The 12,680-nt window shown below is 30.8% G+C and overlaps 1 protein-coding gene across 1 annotated transcript; it reads left to right on the top strand.

Moving 5' to 3' along the window:
* The first annotated feature begins 795 nt into the window (after positions 1-795).
* LOC107842487 (probable inactive receptor kinase At5g58300) lies at positions 796-5,523 on the top strand. The gene is made up of 3 exons (XM_016686366.2): positions 796-1,444; positions 2,882-4,328; positions 4,755-5,523. The coding sequence occupies exons 2-3, from the start codon at positions 2,987-2,989 to the stop codon at positions 5,378-5,380; spliced, it is 1,968 nt and encodes a 655-aa protein (XP_016541852.1). The 5' UTR covers positions 796-1,444; positions 2,882-2,986; the 3' UTR covers positions 5,381-5,523.
* The last annotated feature ends 7,157 nt before the right edge of the window (positions 5,524-12,680 follow it).

The following is a 12,680-nucleotide window of genomic DNA, read 5'->3' as shown; positions in this document are numbered from 1 at the left end:
AATCATAATTATCTGTTTCTTCAGCATCTATTGTATTTATTTCTAATTCACTGGTTTCTGGTTCTTTATTTTTTATTTCTAATTTTTCTTTAAATTGATTTATCTCGTTTAATAAATTTTGTTCTTTATCTTTTTCTTCTTTTTCTTTCTGTCTCTTTTCATATAAATCTTTTAGCATTGGTAGTTCTTTTTCTAATTCAGCAATCCTGCTATTTTTAGTTTTTTCTATTTTTCGTATTTCTTTTGTGATTTGTTGTTTTATTTTATCTATTTCTTTTTTTTTATTTATCTCTTCATTTCTCTTTCTATTCTTATCATGGTTGTTAACTTATCTTCTAATTTTAATTCTTCTTTTTCTAACATTAAATATAAATGTTCACCTATTTTCTTATATCTCTTTCCTAAATTAGAGAGTACTATTTTTATTTTTAATCCTTCGTGATTTTCATATATTTTTTCATCTATTATAAATTCTTCTTTATTCATTTTTTTTCATATGTTTTTTCATCTATTATAAATTTTTCTTTGTTTATTTTATTTAAATGTATATAGCTTATATTGATATATATATTCTAGACCATTTATTGTTGATTCTAAATTTGATATTTCTTATTTTTGTGCATTTATTGAGTTTTTACTAACTTCGATAATTATGTTATACTGTATTATTTCTATCTTTGTTTTTAATTCTTTACGTTTTTCAGATATTATTTTTTTTAATTCTTTATATTTTTATAATTTTTATATGTTATTCATTTAAATAATATTTATAATATTTTGATGGAAATTAATCAAATAACCAATTCGCAAGCTTGCCAATTGTCATGTCAATGACAGTCAATCAGTGAATATTTTGCCATTTAGCATAAACGAGTAGTTGTAGGAGCTGAATTTTGTAGTCTTCTAGTTAATCCTAACACACAATGACAGAGAGAATCATAATAAGTGGTTGAAAATAACAAAGAGCAATAAGTAATTGTAGAACCCCTCCAAGAAAACATCGAGATCTGTGCTATGATACATGAGATTCAGTTTGCTTCACGAACAAGCTGAAGAAGGAAAACAATTTTTCTTTTGACAATGGGGTAAAGAAAAAGAAAAGATTTTTCCTTCCTACTGCTTTCTTTTTTCCTACCGGTACCACCAGCTACTGCAGAGAGGGAAAAAGAAAAGGTGTCTCAAGAAACCAAGTATGGCTCTTTCTTGCCTCAGAGAATAATCTCTTTTTATGTTTTGTTATCTTTCTCATTTTGCAAAGGGGGTAAAGTAAACAAAATGCCGTTGGAGTAGGAAGTGTTAGAGGGGAATTGTAAGGCACGTGACTTCTACCTCTTCTCAATTCTCAACCGTTATTAAGCTCTCTCCCATTTTCTTCATTTCGGATTTTCATATGGGGTTCTGAAGCTTCCGCTTTCTCTGTCCGTAGAATTCGCCATTTTTCAAGGTATTCTTCTGCTCTCTCTTTTCCCTTTTATTTGAACTTTCTGCTAGTGCTTAAACTTTTGTGAAGCTTTACATTGGTTATAAAATTTGAAGATTATTTCAAACTCCATTTAGTGTTTGTTCATCAAATTCACCCATTATTTCAACTTCATACTTGAAATATAGAATTTGATAGTTTGAAAAACATGTTGTAGAAGTTTTCTCAAGTTTTCACTCACAAAACTTAACTTCGTTTTCTTGTCCTAACACAACTAAACTTTCAAATATTCTATTTTTTTAGTCAAATCTCAACCAACTCATGTCCAAACGCCTTAAGTACATTAGTATAAATTTTTGATATGACAACTAATTTTAGCTAGAATTTCTGAATATCAGATATTTAAACTATTCATGGGCTAGTTCTTTGTCTAATGCTATAATGGAGAGTTAAAATTATCTGGAACATGCCCTATCTGCTCTTTCCAGGGAACTCGGTATAGTGTATTAATTAGGGAGGTGTGATGCAGCTAAGAAGTTCATGGAGTCATTGGTTTTCAGAATTTAAGATGTTTATTTCTAAAGGAGGCTTTTACTCTTATTATGAGTCCAAATAAATTCTCGGCAACATCTTCTTGTGGGTGCATATTTTGTGCCTTCCTTCAACAGATAAGCTGGAAATCCCGGGCTTTGAGTGCTAAGCTGTTTCTTCCAGTCATGTTTTTCTTGATTGTTCTCTTTCCTTCACATCTCACGCTTAGTTTACTATATACAGTCACTGTGCTCTGGCCACAATGTGTGAAAACCTGTCAACCCAATCACATAGCTTCTCAATTGGCATTGCAACAGCAGTTTTAGCAGTGCAGTTGATCACTTGATCCTCTCTGTTTCTCATCTAATCTTTCCACCAGTTTTAAAAAAGGAAGCGAAAGGAAAAACTATTTTTTCCTTGGTGTCCATTAAGGGTGCTTCTCTCCCAGACATGCTATTAGTTTGGCAGACCGGACAGATTGGTAGAATCCAGGTGAAACAAAAAAAAAGTGAACTAGGCCGATTTTATACTTAAAAGCTGGTACTGGACTATGTAACAGTATGAACATTGAGAGTTAAAACTTGGAGACATGAAGAAGTTATTTCTAGAAAGTGACTGAAAAGAGCGCTTCAGTCTTCTTCTGGATTAAGTTGTCTCTAGGAGGTCTAAACTATTTTCTCCTCCTGTGTGTCATGAAGAATGATGAAAAATTATTCAAATACCAAAGGAAGAGAAAGTAATTCACACATTAGATCCTTTGCTCTATGGATTTATCTGATTGACCATGGGAATTGGCTGTTCATTTTACACTGCGATGGTAGTTTATGGGAATATTTTGTGTATATCTAAGTTTCTCTGCCAAATATTTCTGTATATATTTTGTCACTGTCTTTTTCTAACTTTGTTACATGGTGATACCATTGTTTCTAGTTGATGCAAATGGATGATACTCAAAGATGATCTCTTATAGCAACTTGAGTTGACTTGGGAAGTCCAGGAGCAAACAGGAAATCATATTCATTCCTAATCATTAAAATGATGAAGCTACACCCAGTAGCAGCTCTGCTTGCTCTTTCTCTGTTTCTATTTTTTCTCCTCTTCCCAAAAGTTATTGCTGACCTTAGCTCAGATAGACAAGCGCTACTCAACTTTGCTTCTGCAGTACCCCATCTTCGAAAGTTCAAGTGGAACACTAACTCTTCCATTTGCGCATGGCATGGCGTCAGTTGCAGCTTAGATGGCAGTCGTGTAGTTGCACTTCGACTTCCCGGTATTGGACTCTATGGTTCTATTCCAGACAATTCCATAGGAAGACTGGATGCATTAACAACCCTCAGCCTTCATTCCAATAGGCTGAGTGGAAATCTTCCTTCAGACATCACCTCTCTTCCTTCCCTCCGTTTTATATTTCTCCAACAAAATCAATTTTCCGGTGAAATTCCTTCCCCTCTATCTCTACAGCTCAACTTCATTGATCTCTCTTTCAATTCCTTCTCAGGAAAAATTCCAACAACAATTCAAAATCTGACATATCTTACTGGTTTGAACCTACAAAACAACTTGTTCGCAGGATCCATTCCTAATGTAAACCTTCCAAGGCTTACACAATTGAATATGAGCAATAACCAACTTAATGGTTCAATTCCACCATCCCTTGCAAAGTTTCCTAATTCTTCATTTCAAGGAAATTCTCTATTATGTGGACAACCCTTGACTCAATGCCCCTCTTTTGCACCTTCACCTTCTCCATTCCCTTCAATTCCACCTTCTCCTTCGCCTTTGAGTCTAACACCACCATCTCGTTCTCCAAGTAGCCGGCCATCCTCACCAGCAATTCCTGAAAAGCAGAAAGGCAAGAAAAGTTTAAGTACAGGGGTTATCATTGGCATTGTTGCAGGGGGTGTTGGAGGGATCCTAGGTATAGCTGTGTTGATTTTCTTGTGTTGTATGAAGCGATACTATACTAAGAGCGGTGTTCAGCAAAGAAAAGACTTTAATGGAGGAGGAAGTCCGAAGCAACCAGAGGACTTTAGTAGTGGAGTACAAGCAGCTGAAAAGAACAAATTGGTTTTCTTTGAGGGTTGTTCTTTCAATTTTGACCTTGAAGATTTGTTGAGAGCCTCAGCTGAGGTTTTGGGTAAAGGGTGCTATGGGACAACCTACAAGGCCATCTTGGAGGAGGGAACGAATGTTGTTGTGAAACGGCTGAAGGAAGTTGTTGTTGGGAAACGAGAGTTTGATCAACAGATGGAGATAATTGGCACTGTGGCTCAGCATCGAAATGTTGTTGCTCTTCGTGTGTATTACTTTTCCAAGGATGAAAAACTTCTTATCTATGATCATATACCGGCAGGCAGTTTATCCACTCGAATGCATAGTAACATTTCTTCCTTCTTTTGTCCCTCCTTCAAGCTTTCATATCCATTCAGGTATTTGGGAATATACTTAGTTACTAAGACTGGACCACAAAATCAACTGTAAAAGTTGCACGATATCATATATTCCAGTGTGAAATGAAGAACCTGTATTCTTCAGCAAAGTTCCTTTGAAAAGCAAGGAGAAAATCATTATAAATAAACTCTCTTGAAATAGGCACATAAGTATCTTGATGAGCCTATAAAATAAAGATTTAGAGCATGTGATATTGGTTTAATGCACTGACAGCTCTCCATAATTTTTTGAAGCAAGATGCTACTTGCAAGTGGTTGAACATTAGGTTAATTGTTCGGAGCTATTCCTAATTTTCAGTCTAACTGTTTATACAAAGTTCTTTTCTCTCATTGCTCGTCGTTTATGATTATAGGCAACAGGGACTTGGGAAGAACACTAGACTGGGAATCTAGATTGAGGATTGCCCATGGAGCGGCAAGTGGTATTGCCCATATCCATGCTGTTGCTGGTGGCAAATTAATTCATGGCAATATCAAGTCATCCAATGTGCTTCTCACCAACGACAATAGTGGATGCATCTCAGATGTTGGTCTTACTCCTCTAATGGGCTTTCCTACTATCCCATCAAGGAGTGCAGGATATAGAGCACCCGAGGTGATCGAAACGAAGAAATGTACTCAGAAATCCGACATTTACAGCTTTGGCGTTCTGCTTCTTGAACTCCTTACTGGCAAAGCACCAGTGCAGCCACCTGGCCATGATGAGGTGGCAGATTTACCAAGATGGGTGCAGTCTGTTGTAAGGGAGGAATGGACTGCTGAGGTGTTCGATACCGAGCTCATCAAATTTCAAAATATAGAAGATGAGATGGTGCAGATGCTTCAGATTGCAATGGCTTGTGTGGCAAATGTGCCTGAATCAAGGCCTGACATGAACCAAGTTGTCCAGATAATTGAGGATATCCAGCAATTTGATTCTGGAAACAGGCCTTCATCTGAAGATAACAAGTCTAGAAGTCCAACTAGTCCAATACCATGATTACTCATGCATTTCTCATACTCCATTCTATTACCAAATGTGCATTTCAATCTGTTCTTTTAAGCATAATTCAGACATACTCCATTCTATTACCAAATGTGCATTTCAACCTGTTCTTTGAAGCATAATTCAGACCTTTTACACATCATTCTCCATGACTGCGTATATCTGACTGATTCTGTAAAATCAATAAATAATTCAATCCTGTTAGGTTTAGCTTTATGTCTAGGTCCAGTTTTATTTTCAACTCAAAAAGGCACAAAATTCCTTGGTATTTTTACCCACCCAAACTTATTTAACCATATCAATTGTTGACTTGTCCAATGGAGAACTTGATCCAAGGAGACTATGGCCATTAACGCAACCTTGAAAGAACATAATCTATAATCGGCGGTGGATGTAGACTCGCTACCGTAAGGCTTAAAATTACATAGAAAAATTGTCAAAAGTTATAAATATTAATAGGTGGGAACCCATAACTAAACCAACAGATAGCGGAGTGGTAGGAAAGGAGCCTTGGGAACCCACAAATTTAAAATTCTAGATTCGTCTCTGTCTATAATCCCTATGTTCTTTTTTTTTTCTTGAAAATAACAAAAATAACGATGTGCACAGTTTTTTTTACTCCCAGTTGCATCCTCTTAACCAACAAATTCATTTTGTCTAGCAACAACCCCCACCCCACACACACCAAAAAAAAAAAAACGAAAAAAAATTAAATAATCAGAGGCAAAAAGCTGTTGTAGTTTAAACTTTCAAACTTGTGGCTATGAAGTTCACTTTTCGGAGATGAGATGACAACTTTATACTCGAAGTTTGAATTCAATTTTTGAAAATGATGAGTTTAGACCTCAGGTCTGAGCTATCAATATTCATTAAATATGTAAAAAAAAATTATTAACATCTTAAAGTGAATTACAAGCAAAATGAAGTTTTTAATTGAAAAATTGTTAAAAAGTTTAATGCGCAGTTCCTATCTTTTAATACTTCTCTCGGATTTTGAGAGAAGTGTTGAAAGCATCCAAAATTTGGCGTGAATTATTATTGTAGACATCGAACTATACCTAGTATTAGAGATACCCCTACACTTTGACTGAATTTTAAAAAATACGGTTTACATAGCATTTCCCATTCATAACCAGAAAATTCTTGTTAAAAAATAGAACAGTATTGACTAACTACACTCTCATTCTAAACTACCCTGTAGGGGTGCGGATAGTGCGAATAAGCCGGGTAATTTACATTGTTAGTTAATATTAAATCTTTTCCATGACTATTTCTAATAATTTTCTAAGGTTAACTTTATTCCAAGTAATCTTTCTTCTAATTGTCTTCTTTCTCTTCAAGGCTGATTTCTGTAATTAATTTCTTCATATAGCCAACTTTGTCTTTCTCTGATTCTTCTAATATATTCTAACATTTTTTAATCTGTATAATATCCGTCTGAATAGTAATTATCTAGGTATGAATAGTAGTTATAGTCATTTAAGTGTATTTGTTCTAATTCATCTTCTATCCATTTTTCTAATTGTTCATCTTCAATATCAAATATCTTTTCCCATATAATTTTCTTTATATCTATTATCTCTATATCCTTAAGTACATATAAAACAAGTATCTTAAATTCATCTATCATTTCATCAGGTAAGTAAGTATTCATTTTTCATATGATGCTATTTTTCAAAATAATCCTTCCAATCATATATATATAACAAAATATGATCATCTTAGGTCACTATAAACTAGATTATTCTTAAATAACATGTTATTCGGTCACTATTAGCATGGTAATCTGGATACGTTTTCCCTAAACAGCGCCTCTACTCTGGTTACTCTCCTATCACGGCTTCTTTGCCTTATCGGTTTCACCTTTGGGATGGCATAGTTCTAGAAATTTTTCTCCTTTTCCTCTTTGCTAATAAACTTCAAACATATTATTCCTCAAATAATTCTACTATAAAGGAACTAACAAGAGCTTATTTTATTATATTTATGATTGTTAGGAATTTATGAATTTAGCTATTCATAATAGTAAATGACTATACCTGTTCTTGTAGCTTTGATAATTCTGTGTTTTGCTCATCCATAGCTTAATGTAAAACTGAATATCTTTATTGATTATATGAGAGAATTTTTGTTATAAAAAAGGAGGCTTGTTTTCTGTGTAGAAAGTCTTGTCTTAACTTAGCAAATGCCTTTTCTATTTATAACCTAAAAAAGAGAAAACGCGTATACTTCTAAACTGTTCCTATTTTACATTTGTCATCTTTACAAAAGTAGAAAAGACTAAAGTAACTTTACAAAAAGTCCTAAAGCTATCCTACAAAAAAGACAAAATTAATAATGACACTTTGTCAAAGAAAAGTCAAAATACTAATAAATGTTATATAATAATTTACGTATTCAAAGTCAAGAAACGTTATCTAATAATTCATATGTCATTTTTATAACTTTAATATCATGTCTTTTTGTCTTCTTCTTCTTCATTGTTTCGTTGCTTTCTTATCTTCTTTTATTCTAGTTGAACTTCTGGAATAATATTAACTTCTTCATTACATCTCGAACATAGATGATCTGGATATTTATGCCCTATTGATTTATAATATCTGGTCAATAATTCGTCTGAAATAAATTTTTCCTTAATTGCTCTGGTAATTGGTCGTTTCTCTGGATTAAGTAGTGTCATAATCCATCTCTGAACTTCCTCCATATCTGCTTGTCTTAACTCTCTTGAATTTGAATAGATCATTAGCTAGTCTCTTGAATAATAACTCCATATTGGAATTCCGTTTAGGTAGTTATTTGCTAATTCTTGATAATTGTAGATATTTCAATAATTCTTTTATTCGCAAAAAAATCTGGTATATCTATTTTGGGTATTTCAACTTGCTGTTCAATATCTTCGGGTATGATCATATCTCGGGTCATTCCTATCTTCATAATTTTTATAACTGATTTAATTTTATCAGACAATATCTCTGCTCATGCCGTATAGAACTTTTCAAAAAATAGGTTGCCCTTGATTATCTTTTTGAAGGTGGTAATTGCTTTATATATTTCTGGTATAGTAGATAAATCACTTCCGTCTTGGGTTTATACAATATTGAGTAGTCCATAACTGAAACAGGTTTTAACTAGATTTGGATTAGTTTTTGGTAATGCAAATAACTTATTGTATCCTTGTAGTTTTTAGGTTATATAATTTGAATTTGGTTCTTGAATGCTTGTAGCTTTGGGTTTAAGGTTTAAGTAAGTTTGTATCTTGTGGATGTTTTCAATATATGATCTGGTTATGTGGTTATAAGCTTTCTTGTCTTGGTTTAGGCTATCTAAATATGTAGTAGTTTGTGGGGTTATAAACAAAGGGTCTTTTGGTGTTTTTGGTATAAATGACTTGTCAAATATTTTGTTCATGTTCATATTTAGGTTCCTTCTAACTCCTTCTCTTGTACCTGCAGAAGTAGATTGATAAACGTTATGGGTTTTTTGGAGTGTCCCAACATCTCCTTTTATCCCTGGAATTTTATTGTCTTCCAATCGACATTTCTCTGCATATTGCTGAGTTATCTGAGTCATAGCTTCAGACTTCAGTTTAACTTCATTAGTCTTTAGCTTTTCTATCTCATTTCCCATACTATCCACTTTCATTGAAAGCGTAGTTAGGGTTTTGAGTATTTCTTATAGAGTATTGTCTTCTATAATATCAATTTGGGTAGCTTTGTCTTGATATGTAATCTGCAATAACATTCTTGTTAGTCTTGATTACTTCAATTATAAATGTAAAATTTAATATATTCAATACTAATCTCTGAATTTTCTTCGTTGTAACTGAATTTTGTATTTTTCTTGTTAACTACCATCGTACCTGTGTATTATCTGTTCGTACAATAAACTTGTTATATACAATATATGGCTCAAATGCTAATAAACATTTATATAATGAGCATAATTCTTTTCTATTTATTTTAAAATTTATTTCTGTTTCATTAAACGTTCCTGAGTAGTATCTACAATGATGTTCTCATTTTTCTTCTTCATATCTATATTTAAGTACTGCTCCATAACTATATTCACTTGCATCTGCTTCTACTATATATGTAAATTTTTATTTTCGTCTGAAAATTATAATTTTGGTAACTCTTTACAAAGTATTTTTATTTTCTGTACTTATTTTTTATCTTCTTCGTTGTCATTATATTCTACATCCTTTCTTAATTTTTTCTGTAATGGCTTTAGGTTTTCTGCTAATTTTGGTATATATTCTCTTACTTGGTTTACTAATCCTAAAAATAATTGTAATTTCTTTTTTGTATCTAATTCTTCTTTTGAATTTATTATTTTTTGTACAATATATTGTTGCATTTTTACTCCACTTTTATCTATTTGTATTTCTAAAAATTCTACCTGGTTTTTCATTATTTCTGTTTTCTTTTCACTTAGACTTATTCCTGAATTTTATATTATACCTGCAAATTGTTCTAATAATTTTAAATGTTCCTCTTTAGTTTTTGTATATAGTAGTATATCATCTATGTATACTATATAATTAGGTAATTGTTTGAAATAACTATCCATAAATTGTTGGTATCTACCTGATGCATTTTATATCCAAATGGTAACACATTTCATTCATAAAATCCTTGTGGCGCTGTAAACGCAGTTAGTTTCTTAGAATCTTCGTCTAACTTTAGATGGTAAAATCCTAATTTACAGTCAAATTTGCTAAAGTAATTATATCCTTGTATTTGTGTTATTTTTAATATCTTATTTGGTATTGGATAACTATATGTCATAGTTTTTGAATTTGGGTTTCTATAATCAATAACCATTCTACTTTTTCCTCTTTTTTGTTCACTGTGTTTATTTACTATGAATGTTGGGCTAGTGTGTTTACTATTACTTTTTTGTATGTATTATTTTTCTAATAATTCATCTATATGCATTTTAAATTCTTTTAAATCATCAAAGTTATATGTTAATGGTTTTGGGGTTATTATACTATTTTTATCTATTAGCTCAATTCTTACAGCAGTCTTATGTTTTTTCCATCCTTTTAATAGATCTTCACTGTATAATTGTATTAATTTTTTCTTTATTATTTCTACCTTATCTATTGAAAATATAGTTATTTCTTCTTTATTTATTGAAAATATAACTAGTTCTATTGTGTCTTCAGTATTTTTTATATTTTTAATTTTTGTGTGATTTTTTCACTTCCTTTTATCCAATCAGCTTTCTTTCTTATTTTATTAATAACTCTTTTTGCTTTTACCCTTTGTTTAAATGGTGTTGTAAACCACCAGTGTGTTTTAGTTATTATATGTGGGTATAGTTTATCTAAAAATGGCATTCCTAAAAGCATATCTTTTGATGTTAGTTCATAATTATAGATCTCTTCTATTGTTAATATCTTATCACATACTTGTATTTTTATATTTCTAGTTTTATAGGTAATTAAACTTCCTTCATTATTAAATCCTCTGACTACTATTGATGTTTTTAGCTTATCTCATTTGTCTTCTGGTAAACAGTTATATCTACATAAGTTGGCTTCTGCTCCTATATCTATCATAGGTGTATAATATCTATTATAATATCCTTCTACTATTATTTTCATAAGCACATATATTTTCATGTTAAAGCTCTCTTAATTAATAATTTTTCCTTATTGTATGTTATGGTTAATTGTGTATGTTCTATACTGTCAGGTTTTACTTGTTCTAACCATTTTATCTCTAATATTATGTCTTCTTTTTGCATATCTTCCTTTATTTCAAATTCGATTTTTATTTTTCTAACTCCTATTATTATTTCTTTTTCAGTTGTATCTTTAATAGTTATTAAACTTTTTGGTAGATCTAAGCATATATTACTATTAGATTTTATTTCTAGATTTTATTTCTTCATTTTTCACTAGGTATTTTGCTATATGGTTTTCTTCTTGTCCTGTATTTAGGAGTATTAAATATTCTTTTTCATTTATTGTTCCCATTATATAATATAAAGTTAAAGTAACTGTTGAAGTTATTTTATAATTTGTTCTTTTCGATGATCCCGACGATTCTGGTTTTTCAAAAGCTATTCTTTTTGTTGTGCTTATTCTATCATTTATTATTTCTAAATCTTCTTCTATATCTATGTCTTTGTAACTATAATCATTGTTATCAATTATTTTTACAAATTATTCAAAAGGACTTTCTATTTGTATTTTATTAATTTAATTTTTCTTGTTATTATATGTTTTCTTGTTAATACATATAGATTTTTAAATCTTGCTGTAATTATTTTTCTCCAATATAGCACTAATGACTTATCTACGTTTTTATCTGTTGTTGCTACTGAATAATTTACACTTATTATAAATTTAAATTTTTGGTATATTAGATTTCCTCTAATAGCAGTTATTATACTTTTTTTCTATAGGTTTTATAATTCTATCATCTGCTAAATATAATTCTATTGGTGTATCTATTCCTTCTCTAAAACATGCTTTTATTAATATTTCCGTTCCTCCAAGGTGTACGTATTTTATTGGGTCTTTACTTTTTATATCATTTATTTCTTTATTAATTATTCTTTTTGTTACTAGTGGTATACTAGCTTTACCTTTTGCATATTTACAGTCTATCACATGTTCTTTTTGGCTTACTACGTAGTATTCTTATTTTCGTCTACTAAATATGTTTTTTATTGTTGGTATTTTAAATATTTTTTCTACACTTAAATCTAATTCTTTTTCTTTTATTTCGTCAAATATATTATTATCAAATACTATTTTTTGATCTGTTCCTTGTTCATTTAAATATTCTTCCTTTGTTATTATTTTTATATCTTCATCAGTCATTTGATTCATCTGATTCACTATCTATTTCATTATCTGTTTCATTTTCCGAAATTTCATATATACTATCTTCACTTTCTAATTCGTAATCTATATAGTTTATTTGCATATATTCTGCATTTTCTAACTTTATTTCTGATATTTGTTTCTTTTTTGGGTCTTTAGGCATTTTACAATCTCTAGCTAAATGTCCTAGTTTTTCACAATTATAACAAGTACATTCTTTTATAAATTTCTTTTTCCTATATAGTCTTTTATATTTATAATTTTTTACATAATATCTTTTTCTTGGTTTCTTATACTTATTTGTGACTTTCTGTACTTCTTATATTTCTTATGTCTTTTTTTTTCTTATAATATTTTTCGTCATATCCAAATTGGGATGTTATTTTATCCTTGCAACATGCTAAATTTTTTATTAATGTTTTTTCCATTTTTATTTCTTCTCTGTATTTTTCA

This window comes from Capsicum annuum, chromosome 9, assembly GCF_002878395.1.
Source record: "Capsicum annuum cultivar UCD-10X-F1 chromosome 9, UCD10Xv1.1, whole genome shotgun sequence".
Taxonomy (NCBI): Eukaryota; Viridiplantae; Streptophyta; class Magnoliopsida; order Solanales; family Solanaceae; genus Capsicum; species Capsicum annuum.
This window is presented reverse-complemented; position numbering and strand designations above follow the sequence as displayed.

Coding starts and splice junctions, on each gene's coding strand:
- LOC107842487 (XM_016686366.2), top strand. CDS start 2,987: ATGATGAAGCTACACCCAGTAGCAGCTCTGCTTGCTCTTTCTCTGTTT. Junction 4,329..4,754: donor TTTATCCACTCGAATGCATA/GTAACATTTCTT, acceptor TTATGATTATAG/GCAACAGGGACTTGGGAAGA.